Here is a 22,079-nt window from a genome sequence, read left to right on the forward strand (position 1 = left end):
ATTTTAAAATTACCATACTTTGTTTAAGCTGAAGAATACAAAAGAATATATAAACAGCAGGTTTAATATAAAATTAATTTTAAATAATAAAATATAAAGAGATAAAAGAAAATTTATACTATTAAAACAATTCTTTCACGTGTTATGAGTTGTTAAAGTCTACCTATACTATTAAAACAAAATTATTCTTTCACGTGTCATTCAACTATAGTAACTACTAGCCAACTGGGATGTCAACTAATACTATTACAATTTATAGAATTACTAACAAAATTACAATTATAACTTTAAATGTTTTACAATTTAACCTTTTTATTGCATTTTTATAACCACACGTATACTACAATGCTATCTTAGTCATCTTATATGGAGTATATACAAATACTAAGTTTTCTTTTTATAAGGTTTTACAATTTCTTCTATATATTTAATTATTAATATATTCCTAACATACATTTAGTTAAAAAAAATCCAGTTAAACACTTTCTTAACTCTTTTCTCTTCACGTAAACTATTCTACAAAAGTACCAAAACTAAAAAAAAAGTCACAACATCAAATGCGCCTATCAAAAAGTTATATCTGTCGGTTATCAGATCCTTCGAACCCTCATGTGGTTCTGTTCCTCGGTATAATATATTTTAAAAATATCACACTTGATTTAAAATAAAAAAAAAAAAGACATGTTCACATATTTATATATTATTCAAATATTTACTGGCTTCTTTAAATATTTTTTATAGTGCTATATATTTTTAATATATTAATCAGAATATATTTTTTGGAATAAGAATGTATTAATAATGTATATCAAAATCCTACACCAAATAAAAAGTAGGCCTACCCCACTTTCTCCCAAAGAAAATCTCCCAAGCCACAAAGAACTTGTGGCTCACATTTACTTCACCTGCCTACGTGTCATCCCCTAGCCTCTGCTTTTTAACCACCACTCCAACTGCCGCAAAAACATAAACATTAACAGATTTTAGTTATAATATCAAACACCCTCTGCCACCATAATGCCGGAAGTTAAAGATCCAGCCATCAAACTGTTTGGCAAGACAATTCAGTTGTCATATGTTGATAATGAACAACAACAACAATATTGTTTTGGTCACATTAAGGTATTATTATTATTATTTATAAACGTAGTTTTTTAGAGTTATTAAAATGTTCATTTTGTTGGGATTTTGTTTAAGTAACCTATGTTTTTTTAGTTTTTTTTTATAAAAAAATATTTTTTATAGATTTATTTTAACTATTAAATGATGTATTAGTGACTCTATTTTACTTGTTAATATCAAGTTTAACTTTCTTGACAAGATTTTTTAAAGTTTGCTTGATTGACCTCTGTTTTTATTAAAATTTTAATTATAAAAATTAAAAATTTTATAGATTTATTTAAGCAATTCAAATTATTTAAACTATGCTTGACTGACCTCTGTTCCTCTTAATTTTTTTTAATAAAAAAATTGAAATTTTTTATAGATTTGTTCTAACATTTTATATAAATAAGGATGGATAAATCATAAAAGACTCCATTTTAGTTATTTAAATGAAATTAACCTTATTCACAAGATTTCTTGAAGTTTACTTACTGACCTCTGTTTTACTTATTTTTTTTGAATAAAAAATCACAGCTTTTAACAAATTTATTTCAGTAATTCAATGATGTGTTAGTAAATCTATCTTAGATATTAATATTAAATTAAAAATCTTGACACTATTTCTTAAATTTTGCTTGATTAACCTCTGTTTTTTCAATCTTTTTACAACAAATTACATATTTTTGTATTGATTAATTTCAGTAATTTAACCATGAATTAGTGACTCTGTTTTAATAATTAACATAAAATTAACCTTCTTCATCATCTACCATAATAATAAAAATAAAATTAGCCATTTTTATGCATCAAAATACATCCCCTGTTTCACTAATTAAGTTAAAAACAGAGTATTCTTAATTTTCTTATAATTTGATTAATTTCAGGAAACAATTGAAGACGAAAACATAGACGAAACAAGCTCCGATCAATCAACATCTATCGGACTCAACGACGACCCCAAAACACCAAATCCAGACAAAGAAATCACATCAAAAACCACCCAAAAGAAAGAAAACCCGAACCCGGAAGAAAAACCCCAAAAACCCGACAAGATTCTACCTTGTCCAAGATGCAATTCAAGTGACACCAAATTCTGTTATTACAACAATTACAATGTTAATCAACCTCGCCATTTCTGTAAAAGTTGTCAACGATATTGGACCGCGGGCGGGACAATGAGGAACACTCCAATCGGGTCGGGTAGACGAAAGAATAAGAGCTTATCGTCCGCCTCTTATTACCGACATTTGATTATTAACGAAAGTTCAATGAAAAATAATGGGAATTTTCTTAATTTCGGTTCGGATGTTCCCCTTTGCGAATCCATGAAGCAAGCCCTCAACTTTATTGATAATTCGCGTAATCTTGAAGATGATTGTTCGATTTCAGCTTCGAATTTGGTCGAAAACGGCGGGAATAATGGGAATTTAAGGAATTTAAAATACCCTGTTCAAATCCCCTGTTTTTCGGGTCCTCCATGGTGTTATCAGGTAAATTCGGGTTACCCGGTTAATTTTTACCCTCCTCCTCATTACTGGGGTTGTACGGTACAAGTCCCGATGCAGGTGCCTTATATGAACTCTAATTCCCCATTGGGAAAGCATTCTAGAGATGGGAATTTGTTATCTCCATCTTTGAATAACGCACATGAGGTGGGAAAAAGTGTGGTGTCGATTGATGGTGGGATTCTTTTAAAGGCGTTTAAGACGAAAATCGATGAGACGAATGAAGTTGTGGGTACTTCTTTGGTTAGTTTGCAAGCTAATCTTGCAGCTTTAGAAAGGCTTGTAGACTCGTGACGCTGAACGAGACATTCGAAAACTAAAGCGCACACTAGAAAGTGCTTCGAAAGGTGTCAGCAGGTGCGCGGAGCCGGAGCCCGGCATGTTCGCCCGCTGGGCCGAGTGTTCGCCCACTTCCGAGTCTTCGGCTTTAGATAACAAAAAGTGTCCGCCCCTTAGGTCGCCAAACTACGACGAGAGTTTCGCCTTTTGAAGCGCCAGCCGCGTAGGGCGACCGGGCCAGGCCGAGTCAGAAAGGCTTTGATGACTCAAGGTTCATATTAGTGAAAGGAGAGTGAGGGGAAGAGAGGGCAGCCCTCGGCCCGATCATCCAATTCGTCAAGATCAGTTAACTTTCGTGAAACTTCTTAGACAATGGTGGGCCCATGACTTTTTTATGGAGGTGATCAGGGGGGCTTAACCAATGTTTTATGGGAGACGACCGTGATTTTCAAGTATAAATAACAATAAAAAGTTTTTATGAAAGGCAGTTGCCCCAGTACTTTGTATGTAGGTCCGCCGCTGCTCAAAGGGGGAAGATGTTTAAGTTTTGAGCTTTTTAAAAAGGTTAGGGACTATAGAGGAATGGTTTTGGTTTGTGATGACTTAGGGTTGTGAAGTGTGCAATGTAAAGTGTACATGACTATGACTAAAGAAATAAAAGTGTTTTAACAAAGGGAATTTAGATGGGAAAGAAAGGCACTTGAATGTGCTAAGTGCATGATGATACTGATGATGAAGAACAATAAGTGAATTTTATTCAAGAATGTCATAGTTTTTTATGTTTCTAGTGCTTAGTATGTCACAAACTTTTATCAAAAGTTAAAGACTTTCTCCCAAGAGCAATAAACATGTATGATCTAGAAGTATTGAGTATGAATACTGTATTTGTATTTAATTTATTCAATAAATTAGTGGATACATGTTAAAGGTATACATACTTGTTATTTTGATATAGAGGGATTATATAATAGATTGTGAAATTGTTTTTCCCTCTTTCTTAAACTTTATAAGCTATATATGCATGTCTGTCTGTCTATAAGATTTTGAATGTCCTAAACGAATAATAAAGATTGACCTTATATATAGAACTTCTTTTTTTTTCATAGATCAAGGTTAATTTTAATAACAATAAACAAAATAAAATTATTATAACCGTGAAATTTAGTTATTTTGTTTTTAACCCATACAACTAAATTGTTGTGTGAAGTATATTTAGACTATTACTATTTTTGACCCGATTATGTTGTTATTGTTTTTTTTTTTAAAGTAGGCTTAAAAACTTATTGTAATTTTGCAAGCTTTACTTATTTATTATTGATTAAAAGTTATATATATTTTAAACTTTGCCCCCCCACCCCCCTCCCCCTCTGGTAATGGGTCCTAGACGGTGGCTAAGGCTTGCATGGCTTCTAGGCTGGCCCTGTATTTACGGTTACCTATATAAAAAGTTAAAACATTAGTAATTGTTGACTACCCAGTATGTAATTAACTATTCTATAACTATTAAACATACCTCCTCAACTAACACGTAGATTTCGTTTCGATTTCAACATGAAAGAAATAACGGAAAGAAAAGCTAAAAATAAAAATTAAAAACATCAACATTAAGTTTTGTTATTGTGCTTACAGTGTTCTATGTTTCCCTTAAACTCCGACTTCAACGACGACTTTCCTAGGCTGTTGACGGTTTATGGACCTATAAACAACGAAGACATTGACCATAACAATGTATTCAGACGACGGAGCCAACAACCAACAATTTCATTTGCCAACACATACATTTTTCAATTCTTCGACGAATCAACGAAGTGGCAATCACCTACTGGCTTAGAAAAAAAGTCACTTGACATGAAATAGGGTTAGGTTTGATTAAACCGTGTGTGGACAGTTTAGGAACAATTCGGTCAACTGAACAAACTTGAACTACTTGATCAAAATGACATTTTAAAGATTTTCTCTATAAGTATCGACTGCTAGTTTTATTTATCTTGTAAATGATGATTTTAATTTCACTTGTGTCCATGCATGGAAATATCTTAGTTGAACGGTCATAATTAGAATATTACGAATGTTGAAGGGGCAAAATGCATATTATGAAACACAAATAGGGGTTTTGTGGGGGTGGCTTGAATTCAATTCATAAAACCAAACAAAAATGTCTCTTTCAACCAAAAAGCTAGGAAAGGAAAGTGAAGCATAAAGTTTTTAATTTTTCTCTAACTTTCACCTTTCTCTCTCTCATTTAGTATTCAACTATTCTTGCCTGACAAAATAAATAATATCCACTGAGTCACAAAAAATGATTTTTTTTTTAAAAGAAAGAAAGAACATCTTCTATGATAATTACCCATTCTACACTCTCATGATTGTGTCATGTTGATGGTTTAACAAATTGAATACTTAACCCTAAACATGAAGTAGTTTTAACCCGTTGAAACTTAAAGTTGTGTAATTTGAGCACGACTCGTTCAACATGAACGAGTCGAGCATGTTGATGGGTTATAATTTTGTTATAACTAATGAGAGTAAACATGTTTGTGGTCGCACTACTTAGTTAAATGGTTTGACGAGTTGACGTGTTTAGTTAAATGTCTTTAACAAGTCAATATGACCACGATCAATTAATTTAAATGTGTTAAACATATCAATTCAAGCATGACTTTTTTTCATTAGCCGAGTTAGATACGACAACTAAAGTAAAATCTGAACATTTTCGACTTTTCGTTTCATGTTGCCTCAAGAATTACACCCAAGTTCTATAAGAGTATAAGACAATAAGGTAGACATTATATGATTATCATATGTTTTTTTCTTTAATTATACAAAATTTGAACACTTACATACCAATCAAATGAGCTCAATCAACTACCCCCTTTGTAGAGTCAATTCAAAGAAACAAGCAAGATTTGACAAGTACCAAAAACTTAGTTTAGCTTGGTGGTATATGTACAAAAATGTTACCAACATATGTAAGTGTCAACCTATAGGGGATTGAGTGGGGGATATATGTGGTAGTGTTATCAACATTTGATAGCCACAAACAAAAATGTTGTGGAATTATGAGGGACCAATGTCATGTGATACCTTTAATGCTTCTTTAATGATCTTTTGTTTCTTTCCTTTTATTACTTTCTTCTTTCTTTCCTCAATTAGAATTTTATTTCTTTGTTTTGACAATGTTTTAGTATTTATCCAAAATTATACAAGCATCCTAAAAATTTAGAAAGAATGATAACTATTCTTGTATCGGAATTTAAAATACAAACAAAACATGGTTTTACTAATTAGGAAAATTGGATTTAAATAATCCTACCTTTAATGGGTTGGCCAATAATAATCCCATCTCCGGTATTTCCCGCTGGCAGTCCCACCTTTTCAATGTTTTTTGTTTTATAAACCAGCGTTAAAAAAACTTAACGGGGTTAAGTTTTTGCTGTTGTGGCTGGTGAGTTGGCAGTGTCATAATCCTACATGGCTTTTCCCTTTTAATCCTAAAATGCAATTACAATATTAATCCTACAAAAACGGGCTGCAGGGGATTCGAACCTGCGCCTCCAGCCCCGCAGTCAACACCCACATGCATAAGCCAACTGATCTTAGTGATCCGTTGATAAAAATCCAGAAACAGAACCTATATAAACAGACATTCGCAACCCATAGAGTATTATGAACCCTAGATCATCAATCGGCCAGGTCGTTATTTGATTGGCCGATTGAAATTAGGGCTATTAAAGAGTGAATGACGACGAACACAAAGGTATAATTAGTTACCTATAAAGATGATTGGAAGAGGGTTAATTTGATCCTGGCAGTGACGGCGTAAGGGGCTCAAGAACACGCATCAAAACATCAATGATAATATAATTCATTATAGGGTAACTGTAGGCGATGTATGTGAGGTTCTTTCTGAAAGTTTAATTGAATTATTATGAACAATATAAAGTATATTGATCAACAGGTTACGTCGGTTCGTTCAAACGAGTAATACGAATCAATAATTGATCTCATTCCATGTTTTTGGTGTCGGTGGGCTCGTTATGGTATGCATAAGGATATGCAAGATTCAATTTCTAAGTTTAGGACGAGAATTATAGTGCAAGCTAGTGATTTGGGTATCCAGGTTCGCTAATCGGGTCGCGGGTTTGGGTCAGATCCAAGTTAATAAATCTGGATAATAGGATTTAATATAATAAAATATAGTAATTGCATTTTAATCCAAAGGGAAAAGCCATGTAGGATTATGACACTGTCAACTCACCAACCACATCAGCAAAAACTTAACCCCGTTAAGTTTTTTTAACGCTAGTTTATAAAATAAAAAACATTGAAAAGGTGGGACTGCCAGCGGGAAATACCGGAAGTGAGATTATTATGGCCAATCTATTAAATGTGAGATTATTTAAATCCAATTTCCTACTAATTATATAGCAACATCATATCTAAATGTAAGTTTTTTTTAATCCAAATCCCCTATAAATGTATAATTTATATTATTCAAATAAACTGTAAGGTAGTAATTACATCGAATCAGAAGTCAAACAAGCAACAAGTTGCGCCGCTACCCCCTTTTAAATTGCAAACCATCCCTTCCGAGTAATGTCTCACTCGTAGCCTCGTAGGTAAGATCGTGGAAGGATGAGATAATGACAAACCTTATATTATCTAGAAGAATATAAATAGACAATGAGATTTATAATGAGATTTATGGCTCGACAACATTTTTATTTTCTTTGTAATATAAGTACAAATAACATACGTCACATACTAGTAGTGTTAAAAAAAGACAGCCACGTCAACTAGACGGGATAAGACCACCTAGACATAGGTAAGGGTCTATGCGCTTCTTAAAAATCCTTAAAATCTTTAGCATTTACCTGAGATCGCCAATAACATCCATTACTAGTCATGTTCTCATATAGGTATAAGTCTAGCAAATTATGCTTAATCTTTTCGTCCCATGTTTGTTTGGATCTGGCTCTACTATTCTTCCCCTCCACTATAAGGGTCTCCACTTGTTTACCAATGTTTTCATTTGTCTCCTCTTCACATGTCTAAACGATCTAATAGCTAATCCCCTCCCTTATATTATTAAAATATTTCCACTCCAATTTATATCTAAATTCAGTATTATGTGTCAACACATCCACCTCAACATTCTCACATATGCTACTTGTAACTTTTGCGCTTCTCTTTTTGATGATCAACAATTGGTCCGTATTTTCAAATTAGTTAAGAGAATGTTTTATTTAAACCTTCTTTCATATAAGAAAAAAAGTCACAAACGAGTTAATAGAGTGAACATGCACTATGCATCTATGTGGGGGTCGATATTAGTACAAAGTGTGTTTAGCCTAAAAGCATAACAAACAATGATGATCGTCGGGCAATGGACTCCTAAGTAAAATATGAACTCAATAACTCACATACAAAAAGTGAATAATGATTAAGAATTTCGACTGAAATGAGTTATAAGACCAAAATGTATTCGTGAATTGCGCTACGAATTATATGTGATTCGCTCCCTAACAATTAATGGTTACTTTTTGCTAATATTGGATTTCACATATATAAACATATAAACCTTATAATGAAAGTATGAAACATGCATGATGAGCTCATCCCTATGTAACAATTTGATATTTGGAACAGTTAAACTGTTGAACCTTGCTACCCAAACAACAATGGTATTAAATATATACGATGCGGACACTCCATTCCTATTTAGCCTTATAATGACAATCATTTTCATAGCACTTCTTGACAAAACCAAACAGCCCCTCAAACAGCCTCAAGTATTTAATATAAAATATAATATAAGAAAGTTAAACACGTAACAAAAAATTATAAAAGAACCGCAAAAACCAATTAATCTGAAATATTCATATTTAGCTACGTACTAAACTAAAATAACTATTAGAGATAACTACATGAAGGGTCTATGTGATATAACCATATAGCAAGTATGACCCTTAATTTTGAGAAATTACACATGGTCCCGAAACAGTTTAAAATTGTAACACGAATGGTTCTTGAAATGGATGAGCGTTAGTTATTCAATTAAGGTCCAACTTAACTGAAAAAAAACTAGCATACATCATGTCAAGTACCATCAATGATCTGGTTTGAAATTCTTTGGTGATCATAGATCTAATTTCTTGAAGTTAAAGACCATACTTGTTATATGTGTGTGTAATGGCCACAGGAACACCCATGTAATTAACTCTTGCTATTAAAATCCATCATGATTATGTGTGTACTTGATTGATATGTAAGTGGTGATAAATTTATGCATGTTCATATGCTATAAATTAAGTGTAGATTGACAATCTACATATGTTTTGTGGAAGAAACAGGAAAAGTGTGAGATATCATTTGGTTTTTTAGTATACGCTTTTCATCGTTAACGTTGAGAAAGAAAGGCTTTAAAATGAATATCATTGTTGAGATCTGACTAGAAAAAACATTGTGTTGTTTTGGTAATTGTTGTAGTTGTGTCATGTTGCATTATATGTTTTCATGTAAATGTCATGTCATATGATACATCATTATGGACAACTGAATTTACTTCTCGGTTAGATTGATATTTGCATTTTCGTTTAAATTAAAATTAAAAGTGATATTAATCAAATTGTAAGCATCAATTATTATATGTTAGTGAGTCATATTTTTGGATTATTACAATCTAGTTCGCCAAAACAATAAGAAAAAAACAAAAAAAAAAAAACAAAATCAAAGTTGATATCATATCATTGACGCATCATGTGCATACATAGTTATTTCTCTATTGTAGTGGACTGTCTTTTACATCAAAAGTGAAAACTAAGAGAGTACGTTTTGATATTTTTTTAAGTATTAGGTATACCAACAATAAGTAATAGTTTAGATTGTTAAATCTAATGTGCCTATAAAAACGTCATTCGTCTAGATCATGGTTGATTGTGATCTTACGAGTCTCCTAATGAAAATCTTGTCTAAATGAGGCTCATGTTCACCAACTTTACAACAATAAAATTAGAAAAAATGCCAATTTTTTTTTTTTTCATTTTGCTTTATTTCTTTTCATTTTGCTTTAGACCTTTAAAAGCCACCCAGAAATTACTTACTACAAAGTCTTTCATTGCTTTAAGATTGAGGTGCATTTTCTAGGTTGGGTTGATACAATACAAGTTTTATGGTGTGCAGGAACCGCAATACTTAATAGAGTAAACTACGGTTATGGTCTTCGTGTTTGGCCTCTTTTAACACCTTTTGTCTGAAAAATAAGCTTTTGACAAATAAGGACATGAGGTTTAAATCATATAACCGTTTTAGTACTTGGTTCTAACCCAAATACCTTTTTCTATTAAACATGCTCACGTTCTCCGGCCTCGTGTATTTGGAGTTGGAGCTAGATGCGGAAATGGTGTGGTTTGAATATATTTGAACAATCGTTTTCATTTTTGGGAGATTTTAGGCAGGCCTGTCTAGATATATACAAGAGAAAAAGTCTTGGCATAGTCAATGACTTAATGTATTAATTAGTTATTTCATATTTGGAAGGCGGTAAATTCACGGGTTTTTCATATTGAAGCTCGTTCTTCTGTGAAGGTTGCAGATGAGATTATGATTGCTTCGTTTGGTTGGCTTAATAGTAATAAACTAATAGTAGAGCAAAGTCAGGTCATTTTTCTTGGTTGGAGTGATGTTATCCGTTTTCATTTAGCTCTCTTTTGTTTTGTTGTACTCTCGTCTAGCTTCTTGCTAGCTTTTTATAAATTGCCATTGTTCGGATTAAAAAGATTCATAAATTAAACTTTAATACCCGGTCATGTCTTTGCAAGAATATATTCTCAAAGAAAAAGATAAATTCTATAGATCATTAATTGAATTCATCGTCTTTATAGACTTGACGATTTCAGCAATGCACATTTAATTTAACATATTCTAGGAACCTTCAATCAGAGCACAATGCAAAAACTACCATATTTCAGTGTAATTGATAAAAACAATTTAAAAGTATATTTCACAATATTGTTTTTATCTTATCTATATAACAATCACTTTTCTAAGAATTACCAGGTAAAACTATATGCCCTTTTTTTCAATGTTTTCCTATTTATGGATATATAATAAAATCAACTGACTATATATATAAACAAATCAAAACAAAAAATGTCAACATATTTATAAAATTCTGCCAAAAATCGTACACAAACCAAAAGATTTCTATAAAATTTCTACAAACACAAGTGAAACACAATAATTTTATATGTATTAATTTCATATATACGTCCTCATTAAAATAACATTATGAATTGTAGCCAACTAGCCATCAAAATGGGGGAAATAAATGAAATATGCAGAATTATAATATATTTTTAAAAAAATATGTGACATTTTAATTTGATATTGTTTAGAAGTTACCTTTAACCTTGTTTGACACGTTCAAATCTTCAATTTTAGCAATCAGCAAATCAAATGGTAATGTGAATTCCTTGTTTTCTATTGTTGTATTTGTATATATTAACTTGAAACTGATCCAATTGTTTTGTTTGAGATGTTTTAGATTAATCAGAAGATGATGATGAATCAGGAATGATCAAGGACCACTCTGAAAATGAATTGCTTAAGCAAGGTAAAATTACTTAATTGCACATTGTATTTTAAACTCTCTCACTATGGTAGCCCATAATTAACAATCTGTATACTGCTACTGTTGGTTGACCATAGGTATATGTTTCTAGAGAGAAAAATAGAATCTACATACCAAAAGACAGATATCTTCATGAAGAAGATGATAAAATGGTAATTTTCCATGAATTTGCATTTAGGCTCATTGAAATTATTATATTATCTTCAACAAATTATCTCTCTTTTTATTGAAAGTTTAGTGATTTTTTGGCAGCTTAATCCAGTTCATGGCATGATAAGGATTCGGTTTCCGTTCCACTCTGGATTTGGGACCGAAGTTTTTATAAAATGGCATGATAAGGTAATCAAATTTTTGAATTTTAGCTTAAACATGTATAGAAGCATTTTCATGGTGTCATATAGTGTATATTTTTATGGGATTGAAACGGGCCAGTCGGGTTTGTGCCAAAGTGTACATTTTCATTGGTCGGAAAGTAGGCCTTGTCAGGTTTCTGTTAAAGTGTATGCTTTTATGGATCAGAAACACAGGTTGGGTCAGGTTGGTGTAAACTTGTATATATTTGTGGGCCAAAAGTGGGTCGTGTAAAGGTGTATATTTTTATTGGTCGGAAAACGGGTCAGGTCAACTTGGTGAGTGTATAGTTTTATGGGTTATTTATGTGTCGGAAATGAGTTGGGTTGGGTTGACATTGAAATGTTCATTTTTATGGGTTGGGAAATGGGCGAAGCCATTTTTCATATACTGGAAACGGGTCGGGTAAGCTTATGGTTATAGTGTATATTTTTATTGAAATTAACGTGTCAGGTAGGGTTGGTGCCAAAAGTGAATTTTTATGGGTCAGAAACATGTTGGTGTCGAAGTGTATATTTTAAATCCTCTGAAAACATAGCGGATCGGGTTGGTGTCAAATGGAAACTGAATGTTTTATATGGCTCATCAAGTGTCAAATTCTATGTTTTATATGGTTGTCAAACACACCTCTATATGCGCCCTATATGATAGCGCGAGAAACTTGGATATATTGCTAATATGGTTCTTGTGGTTGTATGTATTAAAAATAGACTATGAGTGACTTTCAACTCAATTTGACACTTTTTTGTTATTTGTTTACTTTTGTATATTTTATTTTAGTTCAATAGTTTATTTTAGTTCAATGTGCCCTAACTAAACACCTTCATTTCCCTTTCTTGTTGTGGTTTTAAGAAATTTACCTACAGGTCATACTCGGGCTGACCCTTCCATACACGCCATTTTCGGAGCTTTCATCTTCGGACTAACCATACCTAAGGGAAATTTTGCTGAAAAACTAATAGAACGAATCGAAGACTTTGTTTCTGGATTGCTTCTCCCCTTGTACTTTGCTACCAGTGGGCTGAAAACTGATGTCACAAAGAACAGTGGAGGGAAAGCATGGGGCCTGCTAGCTATGGTGATCGCTGCTGCATGTGGTGGTAAGATTTTTGGGACGTTCGTGGTGGCGGTGCTGTGTATGATGCCAGTGAGGGAATCGATTACACTTGGGTTGTTGATGAATACGAAAAGGTTAGTTGAACTCATTGTTCTCAACATTGGCAAAGAAAAAAAGGTTAGTGTAACGTTGAGCTCGAGTTTCACTTGTCAAATGGTTGAGTTAGCTCGTTTATTTATAAAAAAAAAAATTCTTAACGCATATTTACGCGTATAAGAAAAAGTATCATTAGAGAAAAATACCAAAATAGCCCTTTTGACTGAATCTTTGAATTTGCTGCGCCAAAGTGATTATTTTATTAATTATCTCGGTCAAAATGGATATTTTGGTGATTTTGCCTTGATTTTACCGTACACATCCATGTATAATACTATAATGTTGAATTTACATATATCAAAAGTTGTGTTATAAGTAATTAATGTTGGTTATATTACAAATCAAACCAACAAGCGAGCTTACCTCGGCTCAGGCTTGGCTTGTTTACAAACCAAAATGACCGGTCAATGGTCACTTACAAATGATTCGCTTTCAAGCAAACCTTTACTTTTAAAACATTCATAGACTTAATCCGATAATCTAAATGTACATGTATACCAATGTTGCAGGTTCTTAATGATGAGGTTTTTGCCATATTAGTCCTAATGGCACTTTTTACCACTTTCATCACAACTCCTGCAGTCATGGCTGTCTACAAACCGGCCCATACGAGCGGGAGTAGAAGCCCGACCTCTGGGAAGAAGTATGATCTAAGAATCTTGGCATGTGTCCATGGCCCAGGAAACATATCTTCATTAATCAGTTTGATCGAATCAACTCGGCCCATTAACAAGGCGCAGCTCAAACTCCATTGTATCTTCAACTCCAATTAATGATTTACTTGTTAATATTTGCATGTGTTTATTTTTGATACTTGGTTGCAACTAATAAAAGAGTGTGCATCATTTGTACGTAATGTTCCTCTTCTTTTGTTATTTCCACAGTTTTAATATGTATCTTTAGTGTTTTAGAGTTTTAATTATCTGCGTACGTTTGTTTGTTTCAGTAGGCGCCTTGGTCTAAGCCTTTCTTTTAGTCTCTGACTTTGTGTTTGTTACTGATTTGCTTGAATGTGAGTGACAAGATAATGTAGATTTGTTAAGTGTTTTGTGTTTTGAATGTTTTAAGCAACCCTCATTATTTGCTTTACTTTGTTAACTTAAAATCGTATATATTGAGTAGGTTTGTTAATGTTACTGATTTGCTCTATTTTAAACATAATTAACTCCTAAAATTTTTAACCAGCAGTAGACATGCTCAAATAAATACAAGTCTAAAGAGTTTGACTCGGGGATCAACAACTGAATAATTCCACCCGCTGCAACGCGTACGTCAACCGCTGCAACGCGTAGGCCAAATATACTTGTTCCTTTTTAGTTTGTAACTTGTTTTGTATGCTTTTTGAGTTACCCTGGTTATCTTCTGGCCCGTTTTCAATTAAAAAAAACTTAAATTATGTAATTGTGTTTAGTTTATTTTTTTTATGATATTGTTATGTAAAATTATTATTTATTGCATTGTAAAGTTTACCGAGTATAAATTTGTTCTAGCAAATTCCGGTACCATAACTAACCAAACCTATACTGACCGAATCTTTGTTGCTTCCCCGCCGCAACGCGCGGGCTCTACTACTAGTATGAGAAAATGATTATTATATAGATCGATAAATAATATTATGGTTCGGTGTCACAAGTTTTCTATAATATATTGGTATCTGGTTGGTTAATTGAATTTTTAATTTTCTTTTCTCTTATTTTTTAATAGTGTTTTCCCCCTTTTTAAAATGTTATTTGTATTGTACTGTAACATACGTAATTGATATCAACTGAATTCGTGTCGACTTGACGTCGTAACGTTGGGTTTTATCAATGCCCGGGTTTTAACGACAACATGCGAGTTTTGTCAGTGTCTGGGTTTTACCAACAACACTATAGTTTAAATAAGGTATGGGCTTTACTAGTCGGATAAACTTCAATTTAAATCCTTTTGTTATATGTTAATATGACGAATTTATATTTTTGGTTTAACTATGATACCGTAACGAACGTAACAAACACTGACCAAATTTGTGTTGACTCACCATCACAACTCTTGGGTTTTACCAACGGTCGAGTTTTACCAATAGAATAAACAATGTTTTAAATATGTTAATTTTTTTTCCGGGTTTTACGTCCAGCAACGCTAGGGGTTTTACCAACACCCTGGTTTCAACGCTCTAGTTTTACTGACAACGCTCGGGTATTGCCGACCGAATAAATGTTGAGTTAAATGTTTTATTTTTTATATTATATGTTAAGTTAACGGATTTATTTTTTGAGTCACTTCTGATACCATAACGGTCGTAACCGATGCCAATCAAATTCGCGTCAAGTAGTCACCACAAAATGGAAGAATTCATCCGGCGACGCAGTCGAAGAAATCACTACTTGTTATTATCGTCATTAATGTTACTCTTATTATTACCACTAATGTTTTAATTATTATTGTTTTCTCAAAAGTAATATGCGTGTTTTTGTGGGTTACACGTTTTACTCAACTTCATAGAAATTTCTATGTAATCTTGTTGAAGCAAACAAAACGATGCCTCTTGTTCAACACTTACATATATGATATATATATACATATGGATGTTGTCTACAAAATCATGTATTCTTGAATCAACTACAAATACCAATTCATATAGTAACAAAGTGTTTATTTTTTTCTTTCTCGGTCAACCAACACTAGATCTATTGAAGTCGATAACTTGATCCAAGATGGTCGTGAAACGATTCTCGTCATGCATCCTTTTATTCTTCAAAATTGCACTTTATAACATCAACTATTGTGAAGTTTTGTTGAAGTCTCTTGGATCTTCAATGCACTCTCTATTGACCCGTTATTCGGTCTTATGGAACAAGTTTAGCACCACTCCCACACTACCTAACCTAAAAGACACCATCAAGAAAGAGTTTGTGACACTTGACGAAATAAATACCGTCATGGATCAACTAGGGTTCCAACAATGTCGTGATCATGATAATTGTATCAACATTGTGTCAATGTTTGATGACGAGGAACCTAGTTTGGGGGAAGTTAAGATGGCTTTCGATGTGTTTGATGAGAACTCGGATGGGTTCATTGACGAGTTTGAGTTGCAAAGAATGTTGTGTAGATTTGGACAAGTGACAAAGTTGGAGGCATGTAGAAATATGATCAATGGTTTTGATATCAATGGTGATGGACTCATTGATTTTGATGAATTTGTTAGGCTCATGGAGTCATGTTCTTTCTAAGAGGTGGATTTTTTTTTCTTCAATTGTGATTTTATATTTTACGGCGTGGGCAACATCTCAATAAATGACTATTTTCATATCTATAATGGTTTACTTGGCTCGTTGTGCCGGGATAGGTCTGTAAAACCCAAGCGTTGTCGGTCTCAAACGATTGTGGCAGTTGGTTTCGGATACGTGTGTTATTGTATCAGAAGTAAAACAAAACAAAAATATATGTAAGTTGAGGTGAACCAGTGGGGTGACGTCGGTTGGTAAAACTCGATCGTGATCCTCGATGTTTAGGTGGTCAGTCTATGCAAATTTGGTCGGTTTTCGTCATATTCTTTATGACATCCGAACTAAAAGTCGGTTTTCATTACATTAGTTACATAATTAGAACTAAAAGAAAGCACGCTGAGTTCAAGCGAATTTGATCAGTTTCTGTCACGATCATTACGTACCGAAACTACAATAAATAATAAGTTGGCATTCAGTCGGTTTTCGCTGCGTACCGAAACTACAACAAAAAAACAAATTAAAAAAAAACCACCAATAAATTGCCGCAAAGGGCCCAATCAAGGCTTCGTTACAAATTAGAACAAAAACAAAGCACGCTGAGTTCAAGCAAATTTGGTCAGTTTCTGTCACGATCATTACGTACCGAAACTACAACAAAAAGTAAATAATAAGTTGGCATTTAGTTGGTTTTCGTTACGTACCGAAACTACAACAAAAAAACAAACAAACAAACAAACAAATTAAAAAAAAAACCTTCAATAATTTGCCGTAATGTGGCCCAATCAAGGCTTTGCGGCACCAAAGTTTCAAGTTGTTATATATATTAATAATATTGCAATGATATTATTTATTTTTTGATAATCATTAATGATACTATAATAATATAGGAATCAGATGAAATTACACATTATTAAAGAGTGTGTTCCTATACGTACAACACCTGAAAGGGGATGTCCTTTACACGGACATCCTCCCACAGTCACATTCGTCGTCGATTCACCTTAAAACGTGCTATAGATTTTGACAAGGTCATGTAAACAAGCATTTACTTGTGAATGGTTGCATGTATATGTATGTGAATAAGTGTCACATCAGTCATATCCGTAGGAGGTTAATAAGTGTTGCAACTGGTGTTTATAGAGTTTGGTTTAAATATTTGAATCATAAAACAATTAGTTATCACGATGTATTTAAAAATTGAACATCATATAAGGCTATATATTTTAGATTTTCATATTTTGGGCCGAATTATATACATATGGTTTACATGTATGCCTTTGTTCAGAGGGCCAAACCGGTTCCTACCCTTAACCGACCTACGGGTACGACCTGGTAAAGGATTTCTTCTCGGAGCCGTACGCGGAACCGGAACTGAAACCTGAAATACCCGGTAAAACCCCGACCCTACCCTACCCGAAAAACCAGCTCAAATGCCCAAGTGGGTCCGTTCGAACAAGCATGGGTTAAGCCCATTAGTCCTTCATTAACAAATGGCTTAACAAATTATTAAATATTAAAAAATTATAACAAAATAATTTGGTATCTAAACTTATATAATATATTATTGTTACCGCTTAGGTCATTTTTTAGTTAATTCTCAAGTTTCAAAATATTTATGTGTGGATTTATTATTATATATATTGTTGATTTGTAGTAATTAAATTATTTTAATTTCCGAAATATTCAATAATGATGCACACCAAGAATGGGGCCAACCTCATGTAACTTAATTCTGTTATGTTTCCACAGAAACATATGTTTGATGATGACAATGTTGTTAGCTTGTTACATGTCCACTAGTTTCATGTGAATAACATGAACAATCACACCAGCGAAGATTCTGCTGAGGAAAAGATGTTTGGCCGTTACTCGTCTTAATTAACAATGAATTAATTTCCCACAATACATTAAAACTAAACTTAACAAATTATAGTTGTTTAATTATTAAAAAAACATTATTTTATTAAAACTTAGTTATACTTGTAACCCATCTTTACCAATTAATGAGTCTTATCATGCAAATGGTTTGTAAGAAATTGAATCATTAGCATTTGGTTCTTAAAAACTTATTAAAATATTTAATAAGACGTTTAATTAAATGACATTTTGAAATTTCATCCGTTTTTTTTAATACCCGTTCACTAATGATCCATCGTTCACAAATATTCTTACGTTTCTACGTTCTAATCACTTTTGGCATTTACTTTCATAGCCAAATATTTATTCTAATAAATATAAATTTTAATTTCATATTATTATAGTTTATATACAATTAAAGATCACACTTTTACCACTTGTAAAAGTTAATTTATAAGTTAAAACAATAAAGTTAAACATAATCTTGTATAAAAAAAGGAAAATATAAATAAAATGTAAGAAAAATGTTTAAAAAAAGATTACTCGACCCTTTTCCTCATTTACCCTAATTCATCCGACCTATTCTCATTTTCTAAAACCGAGTGAAAGAGAAAAAAAAATAATTAAAGAAAACCCGACCCGGCTTCACAAATCCCCGTTCGAACCAGTCCTTCCACCACGGATGCCCGTCCTGATCACGACAGGCTCTAATAGACGCCAAACCAAACGTAATGTATACCCTCCACGGACTTCCGTTAAAGATGCTCCAATTATTAGTCCATATGACCAATGAGTTGATATGAGAAGTAGGACACGGGTTACATCAAGAATCTTTTTCACTAGGGTGTAATTTTGTGAATGAATGAATATATTTTCTAAGGTGAACAGTATTAGTAGGGGACAGAGGGACTTTATAATATGTGTCCTATAGTCAAATACAAATTTGAAGTATAATAACCAGGAGTCATGATTAATAATAAATAAACTCAGAAACAATTTAATTCAACATTAACTAATAGAAGTCAAAGACAAAAGTTAAACACAACTACACAAGTCATCATTAATATTAATAACTTTTAAGTGGCTCCAACTCCAAGAAAGTCTATAAGAGGTGGTGAAATGTCAATATTAGCTTCAGAAAACTGCTGGCTTTGTAAAACTTGTGATGGTGGTGGTGGTTGTCCTGCCACTGAGCCACCGCTACTGCTACCGCTACTGTTGTAAACATGATGTTGATAGTGGTAATATTGATGACTTAAACCAGCACTCATCATCACCAATGGTGTTGTTGCATATTGATGTTCATAATCTTGATCATGATATTGTTGATGATGATTTTCATATAATGAGTTCTTGTTGAAAATATCCATCATCATAATCATCTGATTATTATTGTTGTTCTTCCCACCTGAAAAATATACCATTTTGTCACCAGAAATAGTAAGTTATATACATGACACAAAAAGTAAACATAAATGGCAACATGTGTGTACTTTCATGCTTTAATATCTTGTACATTATGCATTAAAATCCATGCCAAGGTTTACTCTTTTTCAACAAAAAAGATATTAGGTTTTTTTAAGAGGTCATCTATACACATTGACATCTAAGCCATAGAGTTTCATTAGGATTGCCGTCCGAACTACCGTTCTAACCAATAATTTTAAAGTTCGATTTTTTTTCAAAACAGCCGTTTAACGTACGATCGATCGTTTGATTGTGTGAAATCAAATGAGGTGGTGTAAGTGTAACACAACACTTTTTAATGTCAAAAAAATGAAAACCCTAGCAATAGAATAATTTAACTAATCATAGATGGGACCAAACATCTAATCCCAGAGTTTCAAACTCCCATCTTAATAAAGGTCAGTAACCACTTTGACAAAAATTTTAACATTTGACCATCAATTGTTAGAACGATCGTTCAGATATTGCCCGGACAACCGATCTAAAGAATAACTTTCAAAGTTTGACTTCTTTTTCTTTTTTTCTTTTTTTTTTGGTAAAAACAATCGTGTGAGTGTTTAACGGACGATCGTTTGATGGTGTGAAATCAGATGTAGGCAGATAACACTTTTTTAATGTCAAAAATGAAAACCCTAAAAAATAATTAAACTAACCAGAAATGACACCAAAAGGTGGTTGATGAGGATACACCCCATTATAACATGGTTGAGCTAACACCGGTGGTGGTGGTGGTGGCGGTGGCGGTGTGGCAAAGCCGGCAAGCATTCTTCTTTTCCGGTGAGCATTTGACTGTTCTCTATACTTTCTTGCCATGATTACATGCCAATGATTCTTGACAGCATTATCAGTTCTTCCAGGAAACAGCCTTGCAATTAATGCCCATTTGTTGCCGTACATTCTGTGAGCAGTCATCAATCTTTCTTCTTCTTCATCACTAAAAGCTTTTCTGTTAATTCTTGGATCTAGTTGATTAAACCATCTCAACCTACAACTCTTCCCTAAAGTTTTCACAAATTAATTAAACACATATTTTGTCACATAAAAAATATATATAAATATTAGGGCTAGAATTTTTTTATTATTTTTTTAATAACAATATAAAAAGTTGCATTTTATAGGAATATCGAAAATTCGAGTTGCTGAAGCTAAAGCAACTACTATCGAAGTAACAGAAAGAAAAGCAACGACTAGGTGAGAGAGTTAATAATTGAAAAAAGGATTCGTCACTTTTTTCTCTCATTTAAAACCGAGTGTGAGACTTTCATCTCATACCGCTCCTAAGTAATAAAATAATTAAATCGTAAGTAATAAAATAATTAAAGAACTCTTATTTCTTTTTTATTACCTTCCTCACTTATGTATAAGACGGAATCCATTCGATTTTTTTTTTAAAGATTACTAATCCTTAATTTTTGAGGAATCTTTCATCATTGGTTGTGAATAACATTTTTTCATTCTTTTCGATCTTGGTTTCGTAGGAGCAAGACATGGAAACAAAAAACTAAGTCGTTTAAAAATTAAATTTTTAAATCTTGGGGTCAAAAGATTACTATTCATGCCTGTTGGACACGACTAAGTAGCACAACAGCCTCAAGCGCAACTGCGCAAGTAAAACAAAAGTACCAAACTCATTAGAACTTAAAGAACTTTGTGCTTAAACTATAAACAAAGTACCTGATCTTCCATCAAGTTTCTCAGCAGTTAAATTCCAGTTTTGTGGACCATAAAGAGCAACAAGCTCTTTAAGTTTAGCATCTTCAGCTGGTCTCCAATGACCTCTTGCACAAGTCTTAGTTGGTCTAATCCTACCATTATTATTAATATTATTATTACCACAAAGATTGAGGTCAAGTTCTTCTTGTTCTTCTTCATCCTCTTCATCTTCTTGAACATTTGTGGTATTAATATTATAGGGATTGTGTTTAGGGTTTGAAGTGTTGTTGTGATTGTTGAGAGAGAGAAAACGAAAAGAGTCTGAAAAAGTCATGTTCATTGAAGAAGAAACAATAGTTTCAGTTCTTAGTTGTTGTGGTTTATGTTTGGTATATAAAGTAGATCATGTGTATGTGTTTGTGTGATGTTTAGAGAGAGAAAGAGAGACGTGCGTGCGGGTGCTGCTACAAAAACGTCATGTTCTGGTTAAAGACATGTTGAAATAGAGGTGTTTTGCGTGTGTGTGTGTGTGTGTTTTGGAGTAACAAATAGTAACAGGAAAAGCATTTGTGACAGAAGTCACAATTTTATCTGCATTCCACTCGTGGGGGTGGTAGGGATAGGGTGGGTAAAGAAACCATTTTAGTAACTATTTGGCAATACCCTAACAAAGGGTGTTAGAGCAACCGCAACGGGTGGTGTTGCATAGACTGTTACGTCTAAAATTTCTTGCGAAAATATAGATCGTGCTCTCCTGCTCACTCGTTCACGTGGCTCGCCTTTTGCATCGCACGGATAATCTGTAA

The 22,079-nt window shown here is 33.0% G+C and overlaps 2 protein-coding genes across 2 annotated transcripts; one reads left to right on the plus strand and one right to left on the minus strand.

Annotated features, from left to right (window-relative positions):
- The first annotated feature begins 814 nt into the window (after window positions 1–814).
- LOC143611406 (cyclic dof factor 1-like) lies at window positions 815–3,257 on the plus strand. The gene is made up of 3 exons (XM_077085612.1): window positions 815–1,122; window positions 1,989–2,887; window positions 3,230–3,257. The coding sequence occupies exons 1-3, from the start codon at window positions 1,018–1,020 to the stop codon at window positions 3,255–3,257; spliced, it is 1,032 nt and encodes a 343-aa protein (XP_076941727.1). The 5' UTR covers window positions 815–1,017.
- A 15,972-nt stretch (window positions 3,258–19,229) lies between these two features.
- LOC143611411 (uncharacterized) lies at window positions 19,230–21,963 on the minus strand. The gene is made up of 3 exons (XM_077085615.1): window positions 21,295–21,963; window positions 20,274–20,618; window positions 19,230–19,561 (listed from the first exon to the last, which is right to left on the minus strand). Exons 1-3 carry the CDS (start codon window positions 21,611–21,613, stop codon window positions 19,230–19,232), a joined length of 996 nt encoding a protein of 331 aa, XP_076941730.1. The 5' UTR covers window positions 21,614–21,963.
- Window positions 21,964–22,079: the final 116 nt, after the last annotated feature.

This window comes from Bidens hawaiensis, unplaced genomic scaffold (assembly GCF_021521415.1).
Source record: "Bidens hawaiensis isolate Kalapana, Puna unplaced genomic scaffold, B.hawaiensis_p1.1 tig00031086_1, whole genome shotgun sequence".
Lineage (NCBI taxonomy): Eukaryota > Viridiplantae > Streptophyta > Magnoliopsida > Asterales > Asteraceae > Bidens > Bidens hawaiensis.

Bases quoted from the DNA above. Each gene is read 5' to 3' on its own strand.
- LOC143611411 (XM_077085615.1), bottom strand. From the start codon at position 21,613: ATGAACATGACTTTTTCAGACTCTTTTCGTTTTCTCTCTCTCAACAAT. The intron at 20,619-21,294 runs GTACTTTGTTTA...TGAAAACTTTAG, and splicing joins GAAACTTGATGGAAGATCAG to GGAAGAGTTGTAGGTTGAGA. The intron at 19,562-20,273 runs GTTAGTTTAATT...TATATTTTTCAG, and splicing joins ACCTTTTGGTGTCATTTCTG to GTGGGAAGAACAACAATAAT.
- LOC143611406 (XM_077085612.1), top strand. From the start codon at position 1,018: ATGCCGGAAGTTAAAGATCCAGCCATCAAACTGTTTGGCAAGACAATT. The intron at 1,123-1,988 runs GTATTATTATTA...GATTAATTTCAG, and splicing joins ATTGTTTTGGTCACATTAAG to GAAACAATTGAAGACGAAAA. The intron at 2,888-3,229 runs GCTTGTAGACTC...CAATTCGTCAAG, and splicing joins AATCTTGCAGCTTTAGAAAG to ATCAGTTAACTTTCGTGAAA.